We start from the raw sequence: 18,303 nt of genomic DNA on the forward strand, positions 1-18,303 counted from the left end.
GAGGGTGAATCAGTCGTAACACTCTGCGTGGCCCTGACCAGGTCTTTCGTGGAATAGACAGTCCCGTGGTAGCATCTCCTGGCTGCGTGGGTCAGTCTGGCGTGGGCTCTGTGGGACGCCCATCACGGCTGCTCTGCAGTGGCTTGGAGACCTGCTTGCTTCCTGCCTTTATACCCTTTGTGTTATTGGGACCTGCACACAAATGTAGAGTATTTACAGTTGGTGCTGGGTTCCGGTCTATGTAGAAATCACACTTTTAGGGCTTAGTAATTACTGTAGGCTTTGATTAATACCGATATCACCTAAAGAGCTAAGAGCTAACGTTGTAAATTCTTTTCACTTCTCATCCAGGCAACATAAGCTTTACAACAAGGAGTTGTATGCTGACTTTATTGCTGCTCAGATTAAAACATTGTCATTTTTAGCTTATATCATCAGGATTTATCAGGTAAGTTCATTGACAAAATTTTAAGTCAAGTTGACGGAGATATAATGTACATTCAGTAAAATTCACCTTTTATAGGTGTTCAGTTCTACAAATTGGCCGATGCATACAGTTAGTAACCACCAACACACCGAAATCGAGGGCATTTCAAAATTTCTTTTATACATTTACAGTCCCATTTTCCTCCTCAGTCCCTGGCAAACACGGACTTGTTTTTTGGCACCTAGTTTTTGCCTTTTCCAGAATGTCAGACCATTGAACCCCAGAGCTGATAGTGCATGTAACCTTGGGAGTGTGAATTCTTTCACTTAGCAGTAATGCTGAGAGTCAGTCTTGATGCTTTATGTTTATTGGTGGTTAGCTGTCTTCGTCTGCTTAGGCTCCCTCACACAATACCATAGACTGGGTGGCTCGAACAACAAACATTTATTTTCTCACTGTTCTGGAAGTTGGGAAGGCCAAGATCGTGGTTCTAGCAGGGTTTGGTTTCTGGCAGGGACGCTCCTGCGCTGCAGGTGGCCGCCTTCGGGCTGTGTCCTCGCATGGGGAGGGGGAATGAGAGGGCGAGATGGCGGCTTCTCTTCCAAGGCCACAGTCCCATTGGATTCAGGCCCTATACGTAAGACCTCCTTTAACCTTAACTTCCTGAAGACTCTGGTTTCCAGGTACAGTCACAGTGGGCGTGAGAGCGTCAACAGGAATTTGGGGGGCGGGGGACACAGCTGTGTGCAGTACTACCCCATGTGGGTGCTCTGTGCTATGTTTATCCATTCACCAGGTGCTGAACATTTGGCTTGTTTCTAATTTTTCTTTTAAGGAGCTTTATCAGGATATAATTCACATATCAACTATACTGTTAGTTTATTCATAGTTTTGTATAAGTGTCACCAGCGTCCAGTTTTAGAACTGTGTCTTCACCCTAAAAAGAATCCCCGTCCTGGTCACCAGTGACGGTTCTCTTCCTACCCTCCACAGTCCTGGCAACCACTGGTGTCCTCTTCCTCGACAGAAATGCCATTGCATTTCTGGCCATTGTTGATAGGTCCATTATAAGTAAACACTGGAACCCAGGCTTTCATGTGGGCCGACTTCTGTTGTTGGAAGTTGTGTGTTATAGCAAGTTTTGAGGAGAGATTAGAACTTTAAAAAATCATTCATAAGCCAGGGATAGAGGAGTTTGGGATCACCCTTTTGAGGAGTCTGAAGGGTGATTCTGTGTCTGTGTTTCCCCACTTGTAGTTGTTTTCTGTCCAGATTTCAGTCCAGAGAAAAACTTGGAAGAAAGAAGCGACACCTTATTTCTCATTAGTCGGATAACCTTTTTTTTAAAATTTTTTATTTTTTATAAACATATATTTTTATCCCCAGGGGTACAGGTCTGTGAATCACCAGGTTTACATACTTCACAGCACTCACCAAAGCACATACCCTCCCCAATGTCCATAATCCCACCCCCTTCTCCCAACCCCCCTCCCCCCAGCAACCCTCAGTTTGTTTTGTGATATTAAGAGTCACTTATGAGTAAGGTTCTGTTGTAATTATAGTTATGTATAACAATGGAATTGTATTACAGTTATTTTTTTAAGGAAGAAACTTTATTTTCAGGAAAATAAAAATACATTACCAAATTGTTTAGGGTAAAAACTATCTTTTAAGACATTTGTGGGCACCTGGGTGATTCAGTGGGTTGAGCCTCTGTCCTCGGCTCAGGTCGTGGTCCCAGGGTCCTGGGATCAAGCCCCGCATTGGGCTCTCTGCTCGGTGGAGAGCCTGCTTCCTCCTCTCTCTGCCTGCCTCTCTGCCTACTTGTGATCTCTGTCTGTCAAATAAATAAATAAATAAGTAAATCTTTAAAAAAAATTCGTAACTCTTTTTGTCCCTTTTAAAAGGACTTTTGTCTAGATAATGGTAATAAGAGTATGGAACGTTTGGCTTTAAAAATCTGAATTAGGTACGCTATACATTTCAGTTAGCTTGCACTAATTGCCTTCTTTACACTCCTCAAAAGGAAACTGGTGAGAGCTTGTTCTGAGTTGAGGAAAGGTGTTTCTGGTGTCCTTCACAACTACATTAATGGGAGGACTGAGTAGATTATGTCCTATGAAAATTTTCAGTATTCTTCCTCCTTCCCACCAATAATGAAGTGATTCATGTTTATTGTTAAAAGCTGGGAAAGTGCAGAAAAGTCCAAAGAATTCTATAATCCCATTGTGTAAAAGGAACTACTATTAACATTGCTATACATTCTTCCACCGTGGCAGCGAGCACACACCTATGAAAACTTCCTGGATGATACATGTTTATTGGGATGACTACTCCATGAGGGTCCTAAGTGAACCACACTTAGTCTTACTGAAATTTTTTGAAATTTATAAAATTGGGGTTTGCCCCCCCAATCTATATCAGTGTAACCGTTGTTTTCCTCTTGTTTGCACAGGAGTTGGTGACCAAGTACTCCCAGCAGATGGTGAAAGGAATGTTACAGTTACTTTCAAATTGCCCCGCAGAGACTGCACACCTCAGAAAGGAGCTTCTGATCGCTGCAAAGCATATCCTCACCACGGAGCTAAGAAACCGTATGTCCACCCTATCTTGCGATGCTTGCGTGGGCCTATCTGCCTGTGGGACTGCAGACATCCCCTTGTTGGGCGGAGTCTTGAGTTTGCTGGGGTGTTTCAGGCTACGTGTGTGCTTTCTGTGCTGCTGTCTTGGGTTTGCTCTTTCCCCTTCTTTCTTGGCCTCATTCCCTCTGCACTGTTGGTCTGCCCCTCTCCTTTGCCTGCTGCGTCCAGGGTTCTCCCTGTATCTTCCCAACCATTCTCGTAATTCATGTGATGATTTCCTTAGCATAGCACATGTCCTTAGCATCTTGTGGTACTTCCCTGCCTTTTGGCTGCATATCTTTTGAAACTGCAAGGGGCTGTTTCCTTATTAACTCACACCTAACAGTCTTTAAAAGGTGAGAAGAAAAGAGTATTTTCTTTCTCCATAGTGTTAAAATGGTGGATGGGTCCTCTTTTGTTTTTCTTTTTAAGATTTTATTTATTTATTTGTCAGGGATAGAGGGAGAGAGAGCGAGCGAGCACAGGCAGACGTAATGGCAGGCAGAGGCAGAGGGAGAAGCAGGCTCCCTGCCGAGCAAGGAGCCCGATGTGGGACTCGATCCCAGGACTCTGAGATCATGACCTGAGCCGAAGGCAGCTGCTCAACCAACTGAGCCACCCAGGCGTCCCGGATGGGTCCTCTTTTTATGCAGAAGATGATTACTTGCTTTTTGCTAATCTGACAATTAAACTTTTTAAAAGTCAGTTATTGATACATATATTTCAAAAATGTTTTATATTTGCTATCTCCAAATCGTTATGTCAAAGTTACATCCAAATTGTTTTGAGGTGGTAATCCTTTTCCCCCGAGTAAGGATTCAATATTCAGTGTTTTATTTGCGTGGCTTGTAAATTGGAGTGTACGTAAAACAAAGATTGGGCTTTCTTACATAGTTCTTTAACGTCAAAGAAAAGGAATAGTTCGAATGCTAACTCATTTTAGCTCTTCCTGTTAAATACAGATTATAGTGATATTGCATATGGATATAATAAGTGGAATATAGACATTTAAAAAACCCCTTATTAAAAAAATGTAACACAGCAGAGTGCACAAAAGAAACATACGATTTTGCCAAAAATTATAGAACAAACGTGGGTGCACATCCCCCAGGGCGAGAAATCCAGCGTTCCCGGCACATGGACACCCCACGTGCCTCCAGGGCCGAGGGCCGTTGGAGTTGCTCCAGCCCTGGCTCCCTTGGCTGTGTGTGGCTTTTCTACATGTTCATCTCTGAACAGTATCGACATGGGAGAATTTTTAGTGGAATTGGTTAAAATCTAATCGCTGCGGTTCTCAGATTAACCATAGGCATTCCTGCCGTTCGAGTCACGAGGCTCTGGGAGGTTCTGCTGGGGAGCTGTGTAGCAGGAGGTTTCTACTTGTGAAATGTGGACAGATTAAAAAAACCTTTCCTGTGCTTATCAGATAATCGTGTTCCATCACCCACAGCCTGGCCCCGTAAGCTGCACAGCTCTGTTTTGGTCTTTAGGCTGTTCCAGAAAGATCAGTGTGTTTCCACGATGCTGTTCTCAGGGTTTGATCACGTCAGGCTTGTTGAATTCAGCTTTTAGAATCCCCCTCCCCCTCTTAAGCCTTTTCTACTGATTGGTTTGTTTGTTTGTTTGTTTTTTATTTAAATATAAGATTTTATTTATTTGACAGAGAAAAAGAGACAGCCAGAGAGGAAACACAGGCGGGGGGAGTCAGAGAGGGAGAAGCAGGCTCTCCAGTGAGCAGGGAGCCTGACACAGGGCTCTATCGCAGGATCCTGGGATCACGACCTGAGCCCATGCAGACGCCTAACAACTGAGCCACCTGGGCGCCTCTGACTTTTTGTTTCTTTTTATGAGGATACTCTAGGATACTTTGTTTTGAAGGCCATAGTAGTTCTTGGACTAAGTGAGTGACATCATCACATCTCAAAAAAGGTTTTTATTTAAAGAAACAGAGAATCATCTTAAATGTTAGTATTATATATCGTGATATTATAAAATACCAAAAGAAATATGTTAATGGAGCTAAAACTTTAATATCCACTAGCTATACTTTCTTTTGGCATCAAAACCATACCAAATGGTAACCCTTTGCACTAGTACTAAAAAGCAGTGGTTTGAGAAAACCTAGCTGTTCAACAGCGTAACCCATTTTTCTGGGATTCTGATTCTAGGTTACGGAGGGAATCTGGGAAACTAGTGCCGCACAGCTTAATTTCTTATGACTTCCTCCTTGCTCGCTTGGCTGATCCCTAGCCAGCCCGCCAGCAGGTGGTGCCTGAGTCCTTGTCATCTTTCCTTCTGTGCCTCCTTCCTCTGGGCTACCCACTGGGGACATCCCAAGCATGTTCCCTTCTCTGACTTCAGACGGTTTGCTGATCGCTTCTTGAATTTTGCCACTTCTCCCTGTGCTGCCTCACTTTGGGAATTACCCGGAGATATGCATTTCTTCTCTCCAGTGCCCACACTTCTTTTGACCCAGAATAGCTATTAGCTGGTGGAGGAGGTACGGTAGTCAATTGATTGAAGCTGGCCACGATGTCAGGCTTGTTCCAGAATCAGAACATCCTTTGGATATTTGTGGCCAGAGTTCGCTGGGGGAGTGTGGAGGAGAGGCCTAAAAAATGCAGGTTGCTGTCCTGTCTGCATATCCTTAGAGCTGTGATTTGTCCCTGAGTGAAGACCAGCTGTTTCTTCCCCTCTGAGATCCACAGGCTTGGTGTGGGGGCGGGGGTGGGGCGGTGTGGCCAGGAGGTTTGGTGATGATTCCATCTGCAGGATTAGACAGAACCTCCGTGAGTTCCTTGTTCCCATCACCGAGGAGTGGGGACTCCTGACCTGGATCCCATGTCTAGAAGAACCCTGTAAAATTTTTAGATTTTTGTAGTTTATTTAGAGAAATACCCTTACTGCTCCATAATGAGTAAGTATAAAAGGTTTAAGAAGGAGGACTTCGGGGCAGTGAGTAAAGGGGCATTTAGAAGGTGCTACCCCTCTTCTCCAGACAGGCCTGGGTGGATTGTGGCAGTTTTTTTTTGTTTGTTCTTTCCAAATAAGACTTTTTTGTTTTTTAAATTTTTACGTGATCTCTGCACCCAGCCTCGAACTCACAACCCTAAGACCAGGCGTCTCATGTTCTTCCACCTGAGCCGGCCAGGTGCCCTGCTGGTGACATGTTTTAAGGATGGTGGGATGGGCCTCCAGCGAAGCACTGGGAGCAGATTCTCTGCCAAGGAACAGGAAGCTTACTTTTTCTTATTCATTCTCTGATAGTGAATATGATCCTATCTGCACCTTTGCCAGCAGATGGCTTGGATGGCCCAGCAGAGCCAGTGTCTCGGACTGAAATACAGCATGTGTGGTTTTCTCCTCCCCACGCTTTCCCAAATCTAGATTGCCATTGCCTGTAGGCTCCTGTGTTATTGGTGTAACTGGTGACATGTGCAATGGATATTTGTGTTCTAGAGTTCATTCCTTGCATGGACAAGCTGTTTGATGAGTCCATACTCATTGGATCAGGATACACTGCTCGAGAGACTCTCAGGTATGGTATTAAACGTACATATCTATTGACAAAAAGCGGTGGGGGGGCAGTGAGCTGTGGCACTTGGTGTTATGAATATTTTAACAGATGGAGGCTTGACTCTCCCTTTGGATTTAGAATTGCAGGAAATTTGAAATGCCTTACGTTGGTTTTTGTGCCTTAGCTTAGAGGGAGAAGTCAGAATAATTATCTTGATTTAAATTGTAGGTAAAACTATATCTAACTTAGGTTAGTTTTTCTGTTGTTGTTTCTGGTTTGTTTGTTTGTTTGTTTGTTTTTTGCTTTTTTGTTTTTTATGTAACATGTATTTCTCTTCATTATGAAAGAATATTTAATAACTCAAGAAGCAAGAAGGAAAGGAAACCTTTCAGTTCTGCACAAGGAATTCAAGTAACATGGATAATATTTTGGTGTATTTCCTTCTAGCTTTGTTTTTTATGCATTTTATAGAATAAATGTAGTTATGATCACATTTATTGTTTCTAAAGGAGGAAGTTAATATTTTACCATGTTTTACAATGTAAAATGAAGCCATGTTAGTAATTTTTTGGTTTTAATATGGGAGGTGTGATAGATCTTTTGAAAAATATGCAGAACACTTTGAATATGATGTAGACTATTTACTGCATTTTCCATATAAAATAGTCACAAATCTAAAGACCCTGGCTTCCGTGGAACCTTGGCACTTGCCACTCAGGGCCTTTGTTTTTCCAGTTTCCTCCTTCTGGATATTTCCCTGGCTCTTTGCCTGTGGCCATTTTGTCCTTAAGGTTTCAGCATCAGTGTGACCTTTTCAGAGGGGCTTTGCCTCCTCCCCCGCAAGTGGCTTCCCCTCTGGTTTCTGCCCCCGACGAGTGGCTCCCCCTCTGATCTCTGTCCCAGGGCGTTCTCACATCTCCTAGAGCACTTACCGTGCAGTTCATCCTGGTGTGTTTCCCCTCCTGTGAAGAAGCTTCCTGAGGGCAGGGGCTCGGTTACTTTGGTCTCTGGTATCCTAGTGTCTAGCTCATGGCTGGCACGTGGCAGATGTCTAGACCTTGAGTCAGAGAAAGTTCTCAGTAGCCCAGATATTCCTTGTTCTGTCTCTATAAAATGGTCCTAGTATATAAGGTGTTAGTTGACACACACTGTTTATCTTTGAATAACAAAACAACCCGCTTAGTGTGTGATCGAGCTGGTGGTTATTCCTGCCCATGTACTGTATGTGTCCTTGTGAGTACGACATGCAAGAACTTGGAAGTAAAGATTTAGGCACCAAGACCAGACTTGAGCCTTGTGGTCGTCTAGCTGGGAAGCCGGAACCATAGAACGCCCGTGCCCAGGTGCACTGCCCCCATGTGCCTTCACAGGTGGCCCCGTGGGCCTGTGACCCGCCTACTAGCAGAGTCTCTGTCCACAGGCCCCTTGCCTACAGCACGTTGGCTGATCTCGTGCACCACGTCCGTCAGCACCTGCCCCTCAGCGACCTCTCCCTCGCCGTCCAGCTCTTTGCCAAGAACATAGATGACGAGTCTCTGCCCAGCAGCATCCAGACCATGTCGTGCAAGCTGCTGCTGAACCTGGTGGATTGTATCCGCTCCAAGAGCGAGCAGGAAAGCGGCAACGGGAGAGACGTCTTAATGCGGATGCTGGAGGTACTGGTTCTCCCGAGGGGCGGTGACATCCTGCGCTTGTGTCCCACCCATGGCTAAACTTGTTCCAGGGCTTTGCTGACAAGTTTTTGCTGCCAGCAGATTGCCCAGCTGGATCCCTGGGGTCAGACCACCCGGCTTCAAATCCCCACTCTCTATTAACTAGCCAAGTGTCCTTGGGCAAGATGCTTAGCTTCTCTGTGCCCGCCTACTCATGTGACCAGGGATAATCACAGGGTCTGGCTCCCAGGATATTTGTCGTGAGAGATAAGAAAATAATACATGGTTGCTCTCAGCACGCCTCCTGGCAAGTACTTAGAAGAGGTATTTCTGGGACACTGCGTAGCCACGGGCTGGGTTCACTGCGAACACTGGCAAGGCACCCAGTTAGGGGTGTGGGTGCGGAGGAGAGTGTAATTGCCAAGGCCAGTGGGCGATAGCGTGGGTTTTGGAGTAGTCTGGACCACGTCCAGGCTTACCAACAAGTTCCCCAGCTTTTCTGAGCCAGATTCTTCGTGGCGACAGTGGCCATAGTGATGCCACTGTGGTTACCGTTGGGGAAAAGAGCGTGCTTCTCTTCCTTTCACATGAAGCAGATTCTTCTGTCTTCTGAAAGGGTTGTTGGCCTGTCGAAGAGGAATGATTTTTATCTTTCTCACCACTTTCTCTTCCTGATAGGTCTTTGTTCTGAAATTCCACACCATCGCCCGGTACCAGCTCTCTGCCATTTTTAAGAAGTGCAAGCCTCAGTCAGAACTCGGAGCTGTGGAGGCAGCCCTGCCCGGGGTGCCCACCGCCCCTGCGGCCCCCGGCCCTGCCCCCTCCCCTGCACCTGTTCCTGCCCCCGCCCCGCCTCCGCCCCCCACCCCTGCCACCCCTGTGACCCCAGCCCCTGTGCCTCCCTTTGAAAAACAAGGAGAAAAGGATAAGGAGGACAAGCAGACATTCCAGGTCACAGATTGTCGAAGTTTGGTAAAAACCCTGGTCTGCGGCGTCAAGACAATCACTTGGGGCATAACGTCCTGTAAAGCACCTGGTGGTAATTCCGCTCTTGAATTATTTAGACATGATGCTTTCCACAGAGTGGGTTTATTCCCAGTAACTGATTGTGCTCTCTCTCTTCCAGAAGCTCAGTTCATTCCCAACAAGCAGTTACAGCCCAAAGAGACCCAAATTTACATAAAACTTGTGAAATATGCAATGCAGGCTCTAGATATTTATCAGGTAAGGCAGTGCCTGCCAGCCAGACTCCCAGGTGTGGAGGAGAATGGCCAGTGATGGAAGGGGTCTTCAGAGTCTCATCTGTCGATAGTTTGGCTGGCTGCCAGTATTTGAAGCCCTGGGTTTGCTTCTGTTCAGTAGCACAGCACTGGGTTAACGGGGAGAAGTCTGGCTTGGATCAGTGTGTGGGCTCTGTGGGCCAGTGGTTGGTGTACACAGTCGGCAGTAGAAACAGGATGGAAGTTCACTAAATGTGTTTCTGTTTGGAACCCTTCACAAAGCTTTTTTGATTATTTTAAATATTTTCCAAAATTAAGCTGAGAATAGTGAATGAAAAGATGCGATGGGGCATTGATTATCTAATTGAAATGTTCTCTTTTAAATATATAATATGTAGCTAATCTATTTATGGAGTACATTCAGAGATGGCTGGTTTTAATGTCCATGGGTTTTCTCCCTGTGCTAGGTCCAGATAGCAGGAAATGGACAAACATACATTCGAGTAGCTAACTGCCAGACCGTCCGAATGAAGGAAGAGAAGGAGGTGTTGGAACACTTCGCCGGCGTGTTCACAATGATGAATCCCCTAACATTTAAGGAGATCTTTCAAACAACAGTCCCTTATATGGTGGAAAGAATCTCAAAAAATTATGCTCTTCAGGTATAAAACTCCTTTTTCCTATGTTTTAAACATTAAATTTATCTCTGTGTTGAGTACTTGGCATTCTGTTTATTTTGAGGGTTTTCTAAATATGCCTAAGGATGTGCTCATAGAACAAAAGATTTAGTTTTTGAAAGACAGTGCATGGGCGCATGTGTGAATGGGGGTTGCGGGGGTAGGTATGGTGCAGAGGGAAAGGGACAATCTCAAGCAGACTTGGAGAACCCAGTGCAGGGGCTCGATCTCCGGACCCTGAGGTCATGACCTGAGCTGAAATCAAGACTCGGACAGCTAACCAACTAGAGAGATATTGGGGTACAGTATTAAAGTTATTTTTGGGGGTGCCTAGGTGGCTCTGTAGGTTGATTTTCTGCCTTCGGCTCAGGTCGTGATCCCAGGGTCCTGGGATGGAGCCTTGTGTTGGGCTCCCTGATCAGTGGGAAGCCTGCTTCTCCCTCCCCCTCTGCCGTTCTCCCCTCTCATGCTCAGTCTCTGTCTCTCTCTCAAATGACAGACACACAGCAAGAGAGGGAACACAAGCAGAGGGAGTGGGGGAGGGAGAAGCAGGCTTCCTCGATCCCAGGATCCTAGGATCATGACCTGGGCTGAAGGCAGACGCCTAACGACTGAGCTACCCAGGCGCCTCTCAAATAAATAAAATCTTTAAAAAAAAATCTTCTTTTAAAAATAACAAGCTATTGGGATGCCTGGGTGGTTCAGTTGGTTGAGTGGCTGCCTTTGACTCAGGTCATGATCCTAGTGTCCTGGGATTGAGTCCCACATTGGGCTCCTTGCTCAGCAGGAAGCCTGCTTCTGCCTCTGCCTGCCGCTCTGTCTGCCTGTGCTCACTCTCTCTGACAAAAAGAAAAAAAAATGTTTAAAAAAAAATAACAAGCTATTTTGGATCAGTTTCTTTCATTGGTAGAAATTAAATATATGTTAGATGTCGTCTCTTGGTATTTGTTGGTGAAGCTAAAATAAGGGACTTAAGATTTTGAAGTGATGTAATCCATTCAATTCTCTGCAGATTTATTAATTTCTTTCCCCTTGGGGTGAATAAGTAATTTCTTGGAGTGTCTGATCACAGGTTTGATTTTGTACTTTTGGACAGTTCATTAGTTTGTGCTCAAGCTTCTTGGAGGAGGGGATTATTTTTGTCACATGTATGTCTTGTTTTGGACAGATTGTTGCCAATTCCTTCTTGGCGAACCCTACTACCTCGGCTCTGTTTGCTACAATTCTGGTGGAGTACCTCCTCGACCGCCTGCCGGAAATGGGCTCCCATGTGGAGCTCTCCAACCTGTACCTCAAGCTGTTCAAGTTGGTCTTCGGCTCTGTCTCCCTCTTTGCAGCTGAAAACGAACAAATGCTGAAGGTAAAGCTCACTTAGATCCCAGTGTACCGTTGCTGGTGGTGTTTTAATTCCCATTTTCACTTTTGCACAGATTGGAGTTACTCTTTTTATATTTGTAAAGTGCTCTTTGAATTAATAAATACTTAAAACCAGTAAGGGCCAGACATAAGATTTCATGTGTCTTTGAGCAGAGCTTGATGTGTATCCGTGATTTAGAGTGAGACCTTCAGGATGCTTGTGGTCAGCAGTGGGTTGCCAGGAGTTTCGGTCACCACATAAATTTCTTTGGATTGATTACCCAAATTAGGAGCACGTTGTTTCTATTATAAAAATTGAGCGGTGGAAAGGAAAGAGGGGAAAAATGTCTTTGTAACTTCTGTCCAAGGACAAACAGCTGGGTTTTTTTTTGTTTTTTTTTTAAAGATTTTATTTATCAGAGAGAGAGATAGGGAGAGAGCGAGCACAGGCAGACAGAATGGCAGGCAGAGGCAGAGGGAGAAGCAGGCTCCCTGCTGAGCAAGGAGCTCGATGTGGGACTTGATCCCAGGACGCTGGGATCATGACCTGAGCCGAAGGCAGCTGCTTAACCAACTGAGCCACCCAGGCGTCCCCAAACAGCTGGTTTTGTCACCGTTTTGATGACATCAGGCATCTTCCACTTTAAGTCTGTTTCTCTACATTCTTATTTTCTGTGGCAATATATGAATATCTCAATCCGGGACCATTTGTTTATTCCCCGCCTTTATATCAAGAATTCTTACCGATTCGTATTCCTTATTAAGACTGTCTTGGAGCAATGTGTCTCCTGACATTTTTGTTGATGACTAATGCAGTATAATTTGATCTCATCAGTTATTTGATTTTAGCAAATGGCTAAAAAACTTACCCGTGGTTCCATCTACCACTGAAAAAGCAGCAGATGGTGTAACAGAAAACTTAATAAAAATTCACTTCCACTGAAGGCAGAATATTTTAATTCCTGCAGAAAGTCAAATATTATCACCAGTTGTCTCTGAAGAGTGTTGTCTTCCTGTAGGGGAATTCTGAAGAAGTAAACAAGCCCCCCCCCCCCACGCCCCCGCCCTGCATAGTAAATGTACGAATGGTGACAAAGAGCATTGGCCATCTCTGCTCTTATGTAACTGTTTTTAAAGATTTTTATTTATTTATTATTTATTTATTTGACAGAGAGAGATCACAAGTAGGCAGAGAGGCAGGCGGAGAGAGAGGAAGGGAAGCAGGCTCCCTGCTGAGCAGAGAGCCCATGCGGGGCTCGATCCCAGGACCCCGGGATCATGACACGAGCTGAAGGCAGAGGCTTAACCCACTGAGCCACCCAGGCACCCCTGTGACAGTTTTTAAGGGAGTTTTTCAGTTCTGTAGTCGCCACTTGTCAACAACCTTGACATTACTTTCATATTCATATGAAAGAAACATACTTGAATTTTTCAGAGAAGAAATATTGATTGCAGCCTGTGTCCACATGATTTGGTATTGTCAAAAAATACAAATTTTGCTAACTGGATACAGGACAACAAAAACAGAACAAACGCTAATGGTAGGGTATTGGAATATTGTTCCAGAAAAACATTCAAAGAACAAATTTCATGCAAGTTTTTGTCAAAATAATACATGTAGTTGATTTAGTCTGTGAAATCAATCTGTCGTGCCGCCTGTGACAGCAAATTGGGAACCGTGTCATTGACTGTGTCACTGCCCATTCAGCACTTCTCAGCTCATGTTCGGTATGCCTGTAAAGCATTTCATGTGCAGCCTAACCTGTCACATGTTAAAACCAGGACCTGAAGTACAAAATAAAAAGTTTAATCTGGCTTAAAATGTTAATTTCAGTTACTATTATAAAGTGCTTTTTTAATTTAAGAAATACCCATTTTTTTTTTAATTAAGTAGTCCAGACCTTATAATCTCAGGGTTTTTTTTCGTCAGTTTTGTTTTTTTAAGGATTTTATTTATTCATTTGAGTGTGTGTGTGAGAGAGAGAGAGAGAGCGAGCGTGCATATACACAGGCCAGCGAACGGGGGCAGAGGGAGAAGGACAAGCAGACTGCGCTGAGGGCGAGCCGTACCTGGGGCTCAGTCTCACCACCCGAGATCGTGTCCTGAGCCGAAATCGAGGGTCACACACCCCCTTACAATTTCAATTTTTGCAGCTCTTCCAGAACTCTGTGTGTATCCTATTTGGTAGTGCAGTTTCACCCTTAGGGGATTTCTTGCATTTAGATTGTTATAGGAAACGGGCATCTTCATCTTGTTTGATGATTGAGTCTTGTAAAGGAAGTGACTGTATTCACAGGACTTGAAGGGCTGACAGACCCTCTGGTTCCTATTGCAGAATGTCCTTTTTTCAACATCGAGTAACTGCGCAGTAACAAAAGAACCTATTAAACACTTCTTTCGCAGTCAACCCTGTGGAAACCAGCATGTATTTTAAGAGAAATTAATTTGAGCCAGATAAAGGTCGGAAAGGTCTTGTTTTTCCTTTCGGAGTAAAGTCATCAGAATTACCTTCCATTCCTGTTTGCAGTGAACCTTCGGCTTGCCTTGTGCGGGCGGGGCGCCTCCTCCCTGAGAGCCTGTTAACCTGCCTTTTCTGCACCCCGCAGCCCCACCTGCACAAGATCGTGAACAGCTCCATGGAGCTTGCACAGACTGCCAAAGAGCCCTACAACTACTTCCTGCTGCTTCGGGCCCTCTTCCGCTCCATTGGGGGAGGCAGCCATGACCTCCTGTATCAGGAATTTTTGCCTCTCCTACCAAACCTCCTGCAAGGTCAGTGGGGCGACTTGGGTTGCCTTTGAGTCTTGTGTGCACTCCTGCTCAGGGATGGACCTTCCAATCCCTGCTCAGAGTGGAACAGAGTTGGAAGGTTTTCATCACGCTGGTCAGGCTTTGTATTTTTGTAGCATTTGGTAAGCAGGCCTGGAACATGGTTTCTGGGGCTGCCTTGTAATAATACCAGGGCTCCTGAGATTGAAGGAGAATCTGAGTAAGACAGGGAAAAAGCAATTTTATAATTTATAGCTGGCTTATAAGTTTATGTTTTTCTTTTGCTGCACATTGGCATAAGCAGAGCCCTGTAATTGCATGTAGGCAGGAATGCTTTCAAGATAGGGAGCTAAAAGGGGGCTCCTTAAAGAGAAGCCATTTACAACATCTGGTACTTAGGAGGCAGTGGGAAATCGTTGACCGTATTGCCTGGAACGTGGCCAGAAGTCCACTGTCCGTAATCCAGCTCCACTCGCTGTATTTAAGCCCGTCTCCTGTCCCTCCCCAGCCTGAGCCCTCTGCTCTGCGTCCGACTTCCTCCTCCTGCACTCCCTGCCTCGTTGTGTTCCTCTTCCTCCTTCTCCCCCGGACTCTGAATCCAGAGCTGCTGCTGTGTGATGCCTGCACCAGCGCCTCTTTTCTCTGAGCTCTCTCCATCCTTTCGGCCTTGTCTCTGAGCACGTGGGGCACGTGCTGATCCGACATGTTTCCGTTAGGAAGGAGCTCAGGGGACCCTCATGAAGCGTGGGGAATGGACTTTGTGGAAAGGAAGATCTCCTCTATTGATAGGAAACAAAAGTGGATTTTTTAAAAAGAAAATGTTTATTTTATAGCAATAGACTTCAGCTGTTGTGTGTTGAAAGCCTGATAACAGACGTAAGGTTGTAAACCTCAAGCTTGAGGGGAATGGATCTTACTGGCTGTGTCTTTGGATTGGGCTTGTTAAAAAACATAACATGATTCTTATTTTTTTATTTTTTGAGGGGTGGGAGGGGCAGAGGGAGAGAGAGTCCCAAGCAGGCTCCACACTGACCACGGAGCCCAGCATGGGGCTCTATTTCATGACCCTGAGCTGAAATCAAGAGTCAGACGCTCAACCGACTGAGCCACCCAGGTGCACCAACATAACACAGTTTTTATTGAAAATTTTTAGAAAGATTTTATTTATTTGACAGAGATCGCAGGGAGGCAGAGAAAGAGGGAGAGGAGCAGACTCCCCGCTGACCAGAGAGCCTGACTTGGGGCTCGAGTCCAGGACCCTGAGATCATGACCTGAACAGAAGGCAGAGGCTTAACCCACTGAGTCACCCAAGGGCCCCCATAACACAGTTTCTAAAAGATTTATGTATAATGTTAACCATTTCATGAAGATTGATGTTAAATAACTATAAGTTAAATGATCATGTATAATTGCGTGCAGCCTGCTGTTATTACCATGAACCCACGTGGCGGACAGATGGGATCACGGTTATAGGATGGATTTAGCTACATGTAGATCATGAGAACAGGAGATCGTGTCCTCTTGTCATCACATTCGTGGTGACAGGGAAAGGTGGAACCGTTACTTTGCACAGTCAGCTGCGGCCAGTCTGGGTGTAACTTTGCTCTCGGTCATCCTCCAACCCCGTGTTTAGGGCTGAACATGTTGCAGAGCGGCCTGCACAAGCAGCACATGAAGGACCTCTTCGTAGAGCTGTGTCTCACGGTGCCCGTGCGGCTGAGCTCACTCTTGCCCTACCTGCCCATGCTCATGGACCCCTTGGTGTCCGCCCTCAATGGGTCGCAGACGTTGGTCAGCCAAGGCCTGAGGACCCTGGAGCTGTGTGTGGACAACCTGCAGCCTGACTTCCTCTACGACCACATCCAGCCGGTGCGCGCGGAGCTCATGCAGGTAGGCCCGAGGCCTTGCCGGGGCCAGTGTGGGGCAGGGCCGGACGGTGGGTGCGCGCGTGTCTGGTTTCTACTGGGAATTTTAGGCTGGTATAGGTGGTTTCCAGAAGTGACGGGCCTGCACTGTGCCCCATGTTGGACTGTTTGCAAGAAGAAGTGCTGTTGATTTCAAGTTCATGAGTCTTCTAGACTAGGAAGAGATGTGCAGAAATTCCCTGCATTTTGGACAGACGGGCTCGTTTTGTAGTATTTCCCTCTTTCAGAGGGCTTTCCCAGGTGGCACGTCCTTGTTCAGTGGATGACCTGTGAGAGCAGGTGTTAACAGTTCCTCTGTGCTGCCAGCGGGGTCCTTCCTTTATCCACAGAAGATCTTGAGATACCACAGTAAAGAGAAGCAGACTCCTGAGGGAAGCACAGGTGTCCGCTTTGGGGTCAAGGGAAATGAAGCAGATAATCAAGGAGATTGTTTTGTTGTTGTTGTTGTTTTGTTTTTAAAGATTTTATTTATTTGACAGAGACAGCAAGAGAGGGAACACAAGCAGGGGGAGTGGGAGAGGGAGAAGCAGGCTTCCTGCTGAGCAGGGAGGCTGATGCAGGACTCAGGCTTCCCACTATGCAGGAGCCCTATTCGGGGCTCGATCCCAGGACCCTGGGATCATGACCTGAGATGAAGGCAGATGTTTAACCGACTGAGCCACCCACGCGCCCCAAGGAGATTGTTTTGAAAACATTTTATATTTTCTCTTCATGAGAGTTTGTATAATAAATACCAGGTTTCTCCTCCACGTTTCAGAGTTGTATTGATTCATAATATAGTTGGTAATTGTTAGAGGTTTAGGCTGCCTGTTACTTACTCGTCTACCCCTTTGGTAGAGAGCAGGCAGGGGTCAGAATGCCAGCTTTGTATGATGGAGACACCCTAACGCCTAAAAGACAGGAGTCCAGGTTGGAAACTTCAGCGTGCACTTGAGGCAGGGTTGGGAGACTTACCCACCAGTCCCGAAACGCAGACCCTGGGCTCTATCTAGGTGGGAGGGAATGGTCCTGGAGGTCAGGTCAGGGTCTCAGGTCCACTCTTGCAGCTGTCCTATGGAGAATGTGAGAGCATTCCTCGAGAACAGCACCGTTGGTTCTAGAAGGCAGACTGGGTCTGACCCAGGTGTGGGTGCCACGCGAGAGGGGAGGAGGAGGCAGGGACGGGCTCATGGGCCTCTTGCCGTTCCGTGGGGCAGACAGCCCTAGGCAGAGACCAGGGCGAGGCTTTTGGAGATGCAGTAAGCCCCCTCACCCCCCCGACAAAGGTCATCTCTCTGTGGTCCCATCAGTCAGCATTCATTCTCAATGCCACCCCTTCCTGGGGAGTTAAACACAATTTCCCTGTCCTGAGGATCCGGGAGGAGTGGTTGGGCTGGGTCGGGGAGTGGAGGTAGGAAGGATAAGCATCTCTCAACAGGTGTTCGTTCAAGACAAGCCTTTTTGGACCTTTGGGGATGTAAAAGAAATTGAAATTTTGCTTTAAAGAAAAGTTCCAAGATTTTATGTTGGCTGTTGCTGGGTACTAGTATCTGGCATTGTTATGGAAGATGACTTAAAAAAATTGACTTAATTAGGCAGACATAGTAATTTTTAGGACTTAAGATAGTTCAGGTAAAAGAATGTGAGAACAACAACAAGTTCTTTGGAGCTGTTGAGTGCATGTAGCCCTTAACACTAACTGTAAGGGTGAGGTGCGCATCCTCGCCATGTGCTCCCATAGCGCCGGTCCTGTCATGATCCGTGTTTCCCCTCTTCACCGTCCTTTCTAATGTGAGCTTTGAAATGTGTAAGATAGGTTAGCTGTCCTGTTTTTAGGAATTTGCCACATTCATACATTATAAAGCTTATAAAAGGGACTAAAAACCTGAGAACTCCTCATCAGACCCCAGGACAAGAACTTCACCAGTAATTAGCACTTCCCTCCATGCTTCTCATCCCCGCATTTTGCTTATGCTTAAACCATATGGGCTTAGTTTTCTTGCTCCCGAGCTCTGTGACACTTAACACATGCTACCATTTGTATTTCGGGGGCATGGAAAGACAGTTATGTTTATGTGTGCATTTTCTTTAAAGACAGAATGTCCTGGAAGGATACACAAGACTACTAACAGTGGTTTCTCCCAAGAAGGGAAAGTGC

General features: G+C 45.8%; 1 protein-coding gene across 12 annotated transcripts in view; it reads left to right on the plus strand.

Moving 5' to 3' along the window:
- Window positions 1-18,303, plus strand: part of TRRAP (transformation/transcription domain associated protein) — a 113,392-nt gene that overhangs the window by 17,140 nt on the left and 77,949 nt on the right. For 10 of the 12 annotated variants that reach the window (XM_059414414.1, XM_059414421.1, XM_059414422.1 and 7 more), the window contains exons 11-20: window positions 352-448; window positions 2,883-3,021; window positions 6,508-6,586; window positions 7,986-8,220; window positions 8,896-9,256; window positions 9,344-9,441; window positions 9,905-10,099; window positions 11,283-11,474; window positions 14,078-14,243; window positions 15,875-16,131. In XM_059414414.1, the coding sequence (XP_059270397.1) occupies window positions 352-448; window positions 2,883-3,021; window positions 6,508-6,586; window positions 7,986-8,220; window positions 8,896-9,256; window positions 9,344-9,441; window positions 9,905-10,099; window positions 11,283-11,474; window positions 14,078-14,243; window positions 15,875-16,131 (1,819 nt within the window). The remainder of the gene's footprint in view (window positions 1-351; window positions 449-2,882; window positions 3,022-6,507; window positions 6,587-7,985; window positions 8,221-8,895; window positions 9,257-9,343; window positions 9,442-9,904; window positions 10,100-11,282; window positions 11,475-14,077; window positions 14,244-15,874; window positions 16,132-18,303) is intronic. The other 2 variants (XM_059414417.1, XM_059414424.1) reach the window with 1 other exon arrangement.

This window comes from Mustela nigripes, chromosome 11 (genome assembly GCF_022355385.1).
Source record: "Mustela nigripes isolate SB6536 chromosome 11, MUSNIG.SB6536, whole genome shotgun sequence".
Classification (NCBI taxonomy): Eukaryota; Metazoa; Chordata; class Mammalia; order Carnivora; family Mustelidae; genus Mustela; species Mustela nigripes.